Source organism: Mauremys reevesii, unplaced genomic scaffold, assembly GCF_016161935.1.
Source record: "Mauremys reevesii isolate NIE-2019 unplaced genomic scaffold, ASM1616193v1 Contig1, whole genome shotgun sequence".
NCBI classification, from domain to species: Eukaryota; Metazoa; Chordata; order Testudines; family Geoemydidae; genus Mauremys; species Mauremys reevesii.
The window spans coordinates 966,199-979,408 of record NW_024100715.1 but is presented as its reverse complement, the minus strand read 5'-3'; the positions used below and the strand labels follow the sequence as shown (position 1 = coordinate 979,408).

Here is a 13,210-nt window from a genome sequence, read left to right as displayed (position 1 = left end):
GTGTCACTTTAAGAAGCTGCTGTCACGCGATTGACTCTGTCCTAGATCCTGATCCCACCAACAGCTCTGCCTGTGGAGGGCTCCCGTGCACTGGCCTTTGCGGGATCGGGGCTTTGGTGAATGAATCCTGGAGCAGAAGCACGTGGCAAGGCCTCGCTCCTGACATTGGCACGGTTACATCTCAAACCCGGTTTCTACAGGAGGTGTTCCAGGCTTAAGGTAAGAGAGAAGAGGATTCTTTGAACAACAGAAATCTTGTGGAGTGTTGCAGAGGCTGAAAACTGTGATCCTCATGATTTTTTTAAAAAAGTTCCCGTGTTACTAATGAATACATGGGAAATTGTTAAAACTGGAGGAACTTTACCGCGGGTGCTGTTTATTTGTTCGGCCTTTCCATTAGAGTTGGGTTCCAGACAGGTGATGGCCACGAAGTTTTAGAATTTGTTTGGGGAGAGTTATTGGAAACCATTACGGCCACATCTTTGTGATCTGGTGTAGTTCCAGCTCTTCGGAGGGCTCCCATTGACTTGTAGATACCAAGCACTAGTTGTGGTGCTTAGGTGTTTTGTTGTTCTTGGATGCAGACTAACCCAGCTACCAGGGCCGGCTTTAAGTCCATTCACCCGATTCCCCGGAATCAGGCCCCGCGCCTAAGAGGGCCCCGTGCCTAAGAAGGCCCCTCTCCGGGGGTCTTCGGCGGGATTTCAGAGGTGGGGGGGGTCCTTCAGTGCTGCAGAAGACCCGGAGCGGATCCCCCTGCAAAGTGCCGCTGAAGCCCCGGACTGCTGCCGGGTATTGGAATCGGGCCCCGCAGGTCATAAAGCCGGCCCTGCCGACTACCCCCGATACTTCGAGGAGGAAGACCTTATCTGCAAGCTCTTTGAAGCAGGGATCTGTCTGCAAACTGAAGCCCTGTATCAACGTGCTCCAGGGCTTCTACTCTCAGTTTTTGAGTTGCTGTCCCAAACACACACACACACACACTCTCTCTCTCTCTCTCTCTCTCTCTCTCTCTCTCTCTCTCTCTCTCTGAAACTAGCCTGTTTCTTTCTACAGGGCTCTGTTGTATTTACACAGCCTGGGTCCTAAACACTCATTTAAAATACCCATCACCAAGCACTTGATGTTTTCCTTCCCTTCGTATTGTCACGTGTTTTTGTGAGTTGGTTTGCTATCTGTGTCGCTTTATTCCTTATGTTTACTGTTCTCTGTGTGCAGTATTCATCAAAGTAAGAGCTGACAACCCAGAGAAACCGCATAAACCCGAGTGAATGCCTTTTACTCTCCTTTCCAGTATCAGACAATATTCATGATATTTGCGAGGAGAGCGTGACTATTTCTAGTGGACTCATAGCTCTGTTTAGCATCTTAAAGCTGAGCGTGTGCGCAGATAATACGCCTGCAAGAGGGATAGTTTTGTGAACTGCAAAAGCCCAGAGCATGCTCGTGTTTTGGCAGATGCTTCATTTTTTCAGAGCTGTTTTCCTTAAATCATAGAATATCAGAGTTGGAAGAGACCTCAGGAGGTGTCTAGTCCAACCCCCTGCTCAAAGCAGGACCAATCCCCAGACAGATTTTTACCCTAGTTCCCTAAATGGCCTCCATAGAGATTGAGCTCACACCCTGGGTTTAGCAGGTCAGTGCTCAAACCACTGAGGTATCCCTCCCCATTGTTGTCTCTGGTAGGAGTAGGTTATTAAACTGGGCCTCTAGTGCATCGTTTTTATGCTTTTACTTCATGCCCATGGCTTTGTTTTAATTACATAGCTGTTTTCAGTAGGCCACATTTTGGTGTGTTTACTAGCTTGAGTTGTTAGAAAGGATGACAAAATACACGAGAACAGGGCAGGCTGGCTTGCCTTCAAGGGGCAGCCCTCCCTGTTATCTGGGAGGGTGAGAGGGTCTGGGAGCCAGGACTCCTGGGTTCTATCCCTGGCTCTGGAAGGGGACCAACCAGATGGCCTTTCAGTCTCTGTCTGCAACACAACAGCTTTTGAAAGCCACCTCTTATCCATTCCCAAATCCCAGGAAATCTCCCTGTTGATTCTGGTGGAAATTGGAGAATGGGAAAAGCCTGGATTTCCACTAAGATGAGGCCCAAGGTGCACCCTGCCGGTGGTGCTGGAAGAGGAAGGTCTCTGGTGCCCTCTGCTGCTGTCAGCACAAATGACTCACTAGAGCATAGGCGGCAGGTTCGTATAATTTTTGGTGGGGCCCAAAATGGTGGTCCCCGCCCCGCTCTCACCCTGTAAGCTGATATAAAATGAAGCTACAATGCGTCAGCACCACAAGATTACAAGGGTCAATTAAAAGTGGAAAGTCAGAAGCAGCACTTGCCTATTAATACCTAATATACGGTATTAAATTTTGTTGCAGCTGTTGTGACAAAGTGGGAATGTTCTTAATGTTTTCTCTGAATACTGTGTGGGTGCCTCAGTTTCCCCTGCAAAGTGCCAACTGACGGTGTTGGGGACAAAGAGATCAGGTGGCCTCCTTGTCCGGAAGAGACACAAAGGCCAGAGGAGGGAGTGTCAGTTTGGAGCTGGCTGGGGAAATCGGGAGAGGCCCAGAACTTGGGTCTGGGCTCCCCACCCCCAAGATGGACCTGACTGAGGGGTCCTGTTTTCTGTACTTACAAGCTCTGTTTTAGACTGTATCCCTGTCATCTAATAAACCTTCTGTTTTACTGTCTGGCTGAGAGTCGCATCTGACTGCGGAGTTGGGGTGCAGGGACCTCTGGTTGCCCCAGGACCAGCCTGGGCAGACTCGCTGCGGAAAGTGCACAGTGTGGAAGGGCTGAATGCTCCGAGGTCAGACCCAGGAAGGTGTAAGCTTCTTGCCCTGGAGACAGTCTGCTCCGAGAGAGGAGGCTCCCCCAGAGTCCTGACTGGCTTTGTATGGAGTTGTTCCAAAGCATCCCAGCATCCCCTTCCACACCATGCGCTTCCTGGAAGTCCGCACAGGCACTTTGTCTCTTTTCCAGGAATTAGGAAGCCACCTGATCTCTTTGTTCTCCAACACCTTCAGTTGGCACCAAGCTCCAGGGGAGGGTCCCCTCCTGCCCCCCACGGCACACACAGTCTGCACATGCTGCTAGGGCCCCTCTCAGGTCCAGAAAGCTCACTCCCCTCCCCTGTGATGGGTACTGGGGGGGGGGGGCACAGGTGGCCTTCCATGTTGCTGCCCCTCACCATAACTTCACTGTGGAGGGGGGATGGGGCTGCCCCTTGCCCAGCATGGGGCAGAAGTGGGGTAGGCAGGGTGGTGGCTGGCTATGGGACGGGGGAGCAAGGTATCATAAAATTCACCTAAGCCCTAGCTGCTCAGGTCTAGGAAGCCTCCCTCTCCCATCCCTCCTGTGGCGGGTGGGTTGGTGGGTGCTGGGGGAGGGGGCATTGCCTTCACATGTGGCTTCCTGCCTCCCCTGTGCAGCCTGCTGCGCCTCACTGGGGGTAGGAGTAGGGGCTGGGGGGGGGGGAATCATAGGGTCAAACACTCACGGAAGCCGCAACTTCTGCTAAGGTGAATGATGTCTGTCTCCTGGCCCGTTTGTGTCTCCTCCAGGGGAGGGGAGGGGAGGCCCCCTCCCCTCCCCCTCCTGAGTGCTTCAGCAGTCGTTAGCACATTCCTCTTACGCCTGTCTCCACCACTCCGGGTTCAGATCGGGATCTGAACCCGACTCCCTTTCGATCGGTCGTTAGCACATTCCTCTTATGCTAATGCTGCAGCCCTTAGGCTACCGGCAGCAGCAGCAAAGGAGAGTGAGAGAGAGGTGCTGTGTGCTCTCTTTACATTCAGGCAGGAAAACTCTGGGGAGGGGGAAAATCTAATATTTCCAAATATTGGTGGAGCAGAGCCTACAGAGAAGAGGCCTGTAGAAAGAATTAAGAGGGACGTAGAGGGGTAAAGACTGTAGAAGGCCTAGGGATTGACAAGTCCCCAACCCCAGAAATCTTTATCAACCAGACACCAAGCCTGGTCCTCCCCACCGCTCCACTTCCAGCAGCAGCAGCTGGGACAGGAGTTTTGGGATTTCTGGTCCCCCTAGTCCCAGCGAAGGGATAAATAACCCTGTGGGAAGAGGAAGGTAAAATAACCCTGATTTCCTCCCCCCACCTCTGCTTTGCACAGTCCCATACGCCTGTGAAAAATGGACATCAAACGCTACTATTGTGATCCAGCAGCATTTTACACCCACTTTTCTTCAGTGTAAATGACTGAGCAAAGTGAAAAAGCAGAGGGGAGTTGTGCCCAAATCGATCTATCCCCATCCCTGATTTCCACCCAAATAACCTACCTTAAACTCCTCTGCAGCTGCCTCAATGGGAATGACTGTGTGAGCTCTGTGTTCTCGAGACTCTCTGCAAACCCTGCAGATGAGGGTCCGGTCCTCTTTGCAGAAGAGCTTCAAATCATCTCGATGTTTCTTGCATTGTCCTTCTAGGCGTCTTGCTATGCCCACCACCGCCTCCACCTGCTTGTTAGGCCTCAGCTCCGCCTCGGGGAGAGGTTTCCTGCATTGGGGGCAAAGGCCTGTGCCCCAGGCCCCCCAGCTGCCAGTGATACAGGCTTGGCAGTAACTGTGCCCACAGTCTAGAATCACTGGGTCTTTAAAGGGCTCCAGGCAGATGGCACAAACCAGCTCATCCTGGAGCTTTTCCCCCCAGTTCGGAGCCGACATGGCTGCTGTGAAAAAGACGAACAAACTTTACTTTCACTTTCTCAGAATTGGAGCTGCCCCCGCCCTTCCTGGAGCCTTCAGTGCAGTTAGTTAGTTCTGATCTCTCGCAAGGGGGGGAAATGGCAGAGAGCTGCAGGCCCAGTAATATCTGCTGAAGCCGCTGCCCTCCCTTGGGTTAAAATCTGCTGCCAGCTGTTCACAGGGGCTAAAGGGGGCAAATCAGGGGTGGGTTGGGCAGAGTCTGAGCTTGGAGGGGGGCAAACAGCTGGAGGCAGGGGCAGGGGAGGGGACGAGCTGGGTTAAGCCCAGGAGTGAGGGGCTCCCAGACGGCAGCAAAGGGAAAACACCTGGCACAGGAGAGGGCAGAGGGGAACAGTTACCCCGATGGGCTGAAACACCTGCCATGGTTGCAAACAAAGGGGGTGGGGCAGAGGAGATTTTTTTATTTCCCCTCTCAAAGGACAATGTGTCTCAGGACCCACTTCCCAGGGCCGTGTCCTGAAGGGCACAGGGCGTCCCAGTGCCTAGACACGGCAGTTCCTCCTGATCCTATATAACGTCCTGAGGCGCTACCAGAGAATTCAGAAATACTTTCTACCCCGACCCCCACAAAAATCCTTGTGTCGCACAGTACAAGTAGTTAAAAGAATCCCTGACCGTGTATACGTCTGCGCACAGTCTCGCAACGGTTCACGGGTTTGTCTTATCTGCTGCTTCTAATTGTTCACTTTTTAAAATGTTATTTTTATTACTCTGAGCACTTCACCATAGACCTTTGTCAGCACTGTGCCCATGAGGGACCCTTAGCATCACTCCTATATTTCATATCAGCCCATCATTCCTCCGCTTGTTACGCCTTTACATCTTACGCTGGGCAGCAGACGGGCTTTCAGGTCTCTGTTCATTTCATATATACCTGCCCCTGGATATTTCCACTGCATGCAGCCGACGAAGTGGGTATTCGCCCCCGAAAGCTCATGCTGCAATACGTCTGTTAGTCTGTAAGGTGCCACAGGACTCTGCTGCTTTTACAGCGGTTACTAAGGTTCTGGGGTTTCACTCTGGGGTGTTTCTCCAGGCTCATTTTTTTTTAATTGAAACACACATGTAAAAATGTTAAATAAAGGGCTCTGTCTTCAGATAGGCTTGTCTGTCCAAGTGTTTGTTCCTTTACAAAAAACTTTCACTTGTAGTTGTTAAAAAGTCAGGGAAGAAGCAGCCTTCTTCTCTCTGATCCATGAGTCCCAGACGCTGGTTTTGCTAATAGGGGCTTTGCCGAAAAAGCAAATTGCTTCAAATTGTCCTTACTGAAAAATGACCAAGGTTAGTGTGACAAAGTTCCTCCTCTACCTTGGTGGGTCCTGCAGTTAGTGGCGGATTTGCTCACCTCAGTGATCTTCCCCCACAGTCTGGGTCAACCCCTCCTGTGTCTGATCAGGAGTTGGGAGGTTTGGGGGGAACCCGGGCCCGCCCTCTACTCCGGGCTCCAGCCCAGGGCCCTGTGGATTGCAGCTGTCTATAGTCCCTCCTGTAACAGCTGCATGACAGCTACACCTCCCTGGGCTGCTTCCCCATGGCCTCCTCCAAACACCTTCTTTAGCCTCACCACAGGACCTTCCTCCTGGTGTCTGATAACACTTGTACTCCTCAATCCTCCAGCAGCAGCAGCAGCAGCCCCTCACTCTCAGCTCCTTGTGCCTCTTGCTCCCAGCTGCTCACATACACCCCACAAACTGGAGTGAGCTCCTTTTTACACACAGGTGCCCTGATTAGCTGCCTTGATTGGCTGCAGGGGATCTAATCAGCCTGGCTGCCTGAATTGGTTCTAGCAGGTTCCTGATTACTCTAGTGCAGCCCCTGCTCTGGTCACTCAGGGAACAGAAAACTGCTCATCCAGTGACCAGTATATTCACCCTCTGCCAGACTCCTGCACCCCACTGGCCTGGGTCTGTCACATAAGTCTAGAACATAGGGGGGGACTTTTAAAAATTGTTTGTTACTAAGTGCTTATGGTTTTAACTTTTATTAAAGCCCCTATGGGAAAGGGCTACATGGCGGGAAAGATGCTTGGGGGGGGGGGTCTGGTTTTTTTAGATAAGTATAAGGTAGTTAAAGGTGGGAGGGGTAGTGAGGGGAGGGGAGGGAGTTGGCTCTTGTTTAAAAATCCTGGGACTCTGGGATCGGTTCAGGAAAATGAATTCTCTGACACTGCTGTAAAACCACATCGTGTCGGGCCGATCCAAAGGTGGCAATAAGCAGCCTGAGGGGCTGTTAACTTGGAGAATCCCTTGGAGGAGTCAGATCTCTCTCTCCGACTCAGCCACGTGCTGGCTATCTCTGCCCTTTGCAAAGGGGATTTCTCTTCCTTTTCCTGCCCTGTTCTCTCCTCTAACCTATGCTTAACCTGGTGTCTGATAACCAGCCTGAGGGGCTGTGAACTTGGAGAATCCCTTGGAGGGGTCAGATCTCTCTCTGACTCAGCCACATGCTGGCTATCTCTGCCCTTTTCAAAGGGGATTTCTCTTCCTTTTCCTGCCCTGTTCTCTCCTCTAACCTGTGCTTAACCGAGCTACATGTTCCTCTTCTATTGAATGGTTTGAAATGCTCTTTTCTTAACCTACCTTTATATTTAATACTTTATATGTTTCTTTTTTAACCTGCCTTCATATTTTATACCATGGACTGTGGCAAATTGCCAGCACTATTATGATGGGTCTCACACTTCCTCTTCTTTGGGGGGGGGCAGTTTCAGGGCACCATTTCTTGCCCCTGCAGTGGAATGTGAACTGCCCCACTAGTGCCCTAGAGGAGGGGGGTGGAGAGGGAGGGACCTGGGCCCACCCTCTACTCCAGGTCCCAGCCCAGGGGCCCTGAGGATAGTGGTGAACCACTTGAACTGATGGTTCGTTCATTCCTTCTCCTGCCCTTCAGCCCGTGGGTGGGCTTCCTACCCTCCCTCTGCACAAGCCAGGTGCCTCTTACCTAAGGTCTGGGACTTCTTAGCTCACTGCAGCACTTCTCCAAACTGTCCTCTGCTCCAGTCCCTACACTGTCTGATTGAAGCAGGGGGTTTTTATCAGGTGACTGACTGCAGCTGCTCTAATTGGCGTCAGGTGCTCTAGTTAATCTATAGCAAACCTTCCTCCCCTTACAGGGAATAAGGCTCCCTTGTAACCCTCTGGCCATGCTGTAGCACAGTACTTACTACACAGTTTCTGCTTCAGTAAATGCCCATTTTTTTTGCCATGTGTGTTCTTTTTAAACCTGACTTGCATCCGAAGAAGTGGGTATTCACCCACGAAAGCTCATGCTGCAAAACGTCTGTTAGTCTATAAGGTGCCACAAGATTCTTTGTTGCTTTTACAGATCCAGACTAACACGGCTCCCCTCTGATACTTTTTAAACCTATCGTTTTTAATCTATTCTTTCAAACTAACCCTTTAAAAACAAAAATCTGTATTTTTCTTTACGTTCTCTTCCTATTCTTTAATAACATACCAAACTCGGCCTTAAAATCATCTCTCCTCACAAAACCTAATTTAAAAAACCCCTAATCACTTTGTCCAGGTTCGCCAGGCTCAGCACCAAGATCCCACTGGGCGACCTCTCTGCTGGGGAAGCGGCACCCAATAGTGGGGCACCCCCTGGATGTAGGAGACCTCGATGTTGTTCTTGCCCTGGACTGAGACGAACACCAGCTACTGCCCCTCGCAGCGGGTCACCAGCCGGGCGTTCTCCTGCAGGCAGCCGACCTCCTGGCTGAACGTCAGCAGCGCATGGTCCAGACACTCCTCCATGGGGCGAGAAAGGCCACCCAGGGACGCCAACCGATTCCGCAGCTTGGCGATGTTCTCCACGCTCAGCACCTCCGGGCGGGTGGAAATCGAGGCACAAGGATCCATTGGTCCCTCGCACTGGTTCCAGGTGCTGCTGGCTGATGGGAATGGATGGAAACTTGGTAACAAACTCACAAGCTCCGAAAGTGGGAGAGGAAACAGGTCATGGGGTCTGAGATCTCCCTTTGAGGCACAGCTGAGATGAGTGTGTGGAGGACTCAGCCTCGCTGGGGGAATGGAGCTGGTGGAAAATGAAGTGTTGGGTCTGATTTCACCCATAATTACACTGGAGCAATTCCACTGGCTTCTGGATTTACACCAGAGTCACTGAGATCCGAATCTGGTCCTGATCTGTATCCCTAGGATGCCTGGGTTCTCTCCCTGGATCTGGGAGGGGAGTGGGGGGCTGGTGGGTTGGAATAGGGGGGATGGGAGCCAGGACTCCTGGGTTCTCTCCCTGGCTCTGGGAGGGGAGTGGGGGGCTGGTGGGTTGGAGCAGGGGGGATAGGAGCCAGGACTCCTGGGTTCTCTCCCCAGCTCTGGGAGGGGGTCCGAGTGAGGTCTAGGGGGCTAGAGGGGGCTGGGAGCCAGGACTCCTGGGTTCTATTAAGCGTTGGCTACAGCAAAGCGTAATTTGGATTAAGGCTGGGTGTGGATGCAGCACGTAGCCACAAGCCCTTTTCTCCTCCCCTTCCCGGAAAGAGAGAGAGAAACTCGGAGGAGTCTCAATTACCCTTGACGGGGAAATCGAAAGTTAAGGGCAGCCAGGAGAGGCTTTGGGGTTCCCAGTTTAACCTTGAGGGGTACAGGCACAGCAACCTCCTGGCCAGGGACACAGAGAGGCAGGGGGCCCTCGTCCGTCTGTCTGCCCTGTTACAATCCCCCACCCCCGGGCACTGGGGCCACAGGAGGGCTGGGTACAGGGTTTGGTGGGGGCTGGGTTCAGGGTGCTGGGGGTGGGTGGGCAAGGGCGACGGGAGGAGCCATGGGGTTATGGGGAGGTGTGGGGCCCTGGGAGGGGGCTGGGTACAGGAGACAGGGTATGTGCGCCCCTGCTAGCTCAGACCTGCCCCTGCCCCAGCTCTGTGGGTGCCCCTCACTCCCGACCCCTGTACCGGGCTCTTCCTACAGGGCACTGGGTACCCTGCCCCCTCACCCAGATCCCCTCAGCACTGCACCCAGACCCTGTCTCCTGTACCTGGCCCCCTCCCCAGAGCCCCACACCTCCCCATAACCCCATGGCTCCTCCCGTCGCCCTTTGCCCACCCACCCCCCCGCACCCAGAACCCAGCCCCCACCAAACCCAGTACCCCGCCCGCCGGTGGCCCCAGTTCCCGGGGGTGGGGGATTGTAACAGGGCCGACAGACGGACGAGGGCCCCCTGCCTCTCTGTGTCCCTGGCCAGGAGGTTGCTGTGCCTGTACCCCTCAAGGTTAAACTGGGAACCCCAAAGCCTCTCCTGGCTGCCCTTAACTTTCGATTTCCCCGTCAAGGGTAATTGAGACTCCTCCGAGTTTCTCTCTCTCTTTCCGGGAAGGGGAGGAGAAAAGGGCTTGTGGCTACGTGCTGCATCCACACCCAGCCTTAATCCAAATTACGCTTTGCTGTAGCCAACGCTTAATAGAACCCAGGAGTCCTGGCTCCCAGCCCCCTCTAGCCCCCTAGACCTCACTCGGACCCCCTCCCAGAGCTGGGGAGAGAACCCAGGAGTCCTGGCTCCTATCCCCCCTGCTCCAACCCACCAGCCCCCACTCCTCCCAGAGCCAGGGAGAGAACCCAGGAGTCCTGGCTCCCATCCCCCCTGCTCTAAACTACCAGCCCCCACTCCCCTCCCAGAGTTGGGGAGAGAACCCAGGAGTCCTGGCTCCCAGCCCCCCTGCTCTAACCACCAGCCCCACTCCCTCCCAGAGCTGGAGAGAGAACCCAGGAGTCCTGGCTCCCAGACCCCCTGCTCTAACCACCAGCCCCCACTCCCCTCCCAGAGCCAGGGAGAGAACCCAGGAGGCCTGGCTGTGGCTCCCAGTCCACCCTGCTCTAAACACCAGAGCCCCCTCCCCTCCCAAAGCCAGGGTGGAACCCAGGCGTCCTAGGGATGCAGATCAGGGCCAGATTCGATCTCTGTGTCCCCTGTGTAAACCCAGAGCCCAACTGACTCACTTCTACATAAGTAAAGGAAAACTCTGCCCCAACATTTCATTTTCCACTGGCTTCATTCTCCCAGGGAGGCCGAGTCCTCCACAAACTCATCCCTGCTGTGCCTCCAAGGGGGAGCTGAGAGCCCACGACCGATTCCCCCGTCCCTCAGAGTCTGCCAGCTGCATCCCAGTGCCCTGAACCTAACTGCCTGCACCCAGCCCCCCAGACCCTCTGGCTCCCTGCAGTGCCCTGTACTCACCCCCCCCAGCAGCCCCTGCCCCCCAGAGCCCTGCCCCCTGGGACCCAACTCCCCGCCCAGTGCAGGCGGCTTGTAACGGGACAGACAGACACACTCACCCGGGCCCTGCCTCCCCGGGCCTCTGGCCATAACCTGCTGTTTCTGAACCCAGAACACCCTCCCGCAGACACACAGAAACACCCTTCCCGCAAGACCCTACCTTTCGATTTCCCCGTCAAGGGTAATTCAGACTCCTTCTGGTTTCAGCCTCCCCCCGGGGCAGGGGTGGAGAAAAGGGCCTGTTGAAACGTGGAGCGATTCTGCAATGAGAAGGCGCCTACATGGAGTCACCGAGTGCAAAGGCAGTTCACGTACGCACCTGGCCCCCATCCAAATTAGGCTTCAGTGTAGCCAAGTTCTAACAGGACCCAGGAGTCCTGGTTCTCAGCCCCCTCTGCTCTGACCCACCAGCCCCCACTCCCTTCCCAGAGCTGGGAGAGAACCCAGGCGTCCTGGCTCCCAGCCCCCTCTGCTCTAACCCACCAGCCCCCACTCCCCTCCCAGAGCTGGGGAGAGAACCCAGGAGTCCTGGCTTCAGTCCCTGCCTCCTCTAACCACCAGACCACATTCTCCCATTGATAGGTTGTATCAACCCTATTCTGATGACGGAAGTGCTTTGGGGCCAAGAGTCCACACCCCCTCGCCCTTGCTGGGCATGCGCCCGCCAGCGGAGGGAGGGTATAAAAGGGACCAGCTCGGCTCAGTCTGCACTTGCCGGGGAGGAGAGTGGCCGTGCGCTGCGAGCCCCTGCTGAGAAACCACCGGGATTCCAGACCTGCAAAGCCGAACGCCCAGACTACGGCGCGGGAGCCCAGTCAGTTGCAGGCACCGAAGGGGACGTCGAGCTGTTACCGGTGGGAGAGACGCTCGAGACACGACTAAGGGTAGGAAGTGGCCCAGCAGATGTCTTTCAATATGCGGTGACCTGACCCCGGGTAACGGGTTTCCTAGGGCCCTGGGTTGGAACCCGGAGGATAGGGTGGGCCCGGGTTCCCCTACCCTGCCCAACTTGTGCCAATAGGCAACGCTGATTCGGGAGAAAGGGCGGCTCCTTTGAACCCGTGCCAATAGGCACCGTGGCTGCTCAGGTAAGCTGCCAGAGAGGGGTCAGCCCCTGTGATAAATAAAGTGGGGGGAAGCTCCCTTTGACAGACACCCAGCCAGCCAGTTAGCTGTAAAATCCCGCTGGGTAGCTGTGTCACAGAGTGTGGGGGAGTCAGGGTCCTGCACCCCCACTTAGCAGTCAGACGTGACTCTCAGCCAGCCAATAAAACAGAAGGTTTATTAGACGACAGGAACACAGCCCAAAACAGAGCTTGTATGTACAGAAAACAGGACCCCTCAGTGGGTCACTCTTGGGGTGTGGGGAGCCCAGACCCCGGTGCTGGGCCTCCCCCTGTCTCCCCAGCCAGCTCCAAACTGAAACCACCCCAGCCCCTCCTCTGGCCTTTGTCTCTTTCCCGGGCCAGGAGGCACCTGATCCCTCTCCAACCCCTTCCATTGGCACCTTGCAGGCGAGGGCCCAGCCAGGAGACAGGGTGTCGGCCATTGTCCGTGCAAACCCCTGCACACCTCTGCCCTCTAGGGTTCTGCAACAATCACAAACCCTGATCCCACCACCCATCGTTCATTACCAGGTCCAGGGTCCCCACTCTCCTCCCAGAGCAGCTCGAAAGGGAAGAACCCTGTGGATTCCTGGGGCACTTTCCCTGTACTGCAGGTGGGGCAGGCACTTGTCCCAGTCCCACAGATGCTGATTCATAAAAGTTCTCAGCATCATCCCCAGGGTCCCATAAACTCTCTCCACCAGCCTGTTGGACTGAGGGTGATCTGCAGAGGCCCAGGTGTGCCAGACCCCACATTTCTCCCACAAGCCCCAGAGCGGGGCTGACATGAAGTGGACCCTGGTCTGTAAGGACCTCGCTGGGGACCTCCCCTCTGCTGAAGATGGGCAGCATTGCATCTGCCATGGTGTCTGCCTCGGTGGAGGACAGAGTCACTGCCTCTGGGTAGCGTGTGGTGAAATCCATCACCACCAGGATGTGCTTCTTCCCCGACCGGGTCGCCTGGAGAAGGGGCCCCACTATGTCCATAGCCACCTTCTAGAAAGGTTCCTCTAAGAGGGGCAGGGGTCTCAAGTGAGCATCACTCTTACTCCAGGCCTTCCCCCCCTCTGGCAGGGGTCGCAGGGCCTGCTGTACTGCTGGACATGTCACAGACTCCGGGCCAGTAACAGTTCTGCAGCAGCCGCTGCATCCT

The 13,210-nt window shown here is 54.8% G+C and overlaps 1 protein-coding gene across 1 annotated transcript in view; it reads right to left on the bottom strand.

Moving 5' to 3' along the window:
- LOC120392477 (E3 ubiquitin-protein ligase TRIM11-like) overlaps positions 1–7,720 on the bottom strand; it is a 58,989-nt gene extending 51,269 nt beyond the window's left edge. Inside the window, exons 1-2 of the mRNA XM_039517257.1 lie at positions 7,664–7,720; positions 4,298–4,686 (exon numbers count right to left, since the gene is read on the bottom strand). Of these exons, the coding sequence (XP_039373191.1) occupies positions 4,298–4,681 (384 nt within the window). The 5' untranslated portion in view covers positions 4,682–4,686; positions 7,664–7,720. The remainder of the gene's footprint in view (positions 1–4,297; positions 4,687–7,663) is intronic.
- Positions 7,721–13,210: the final 5,490 nt, after the last annotated feature.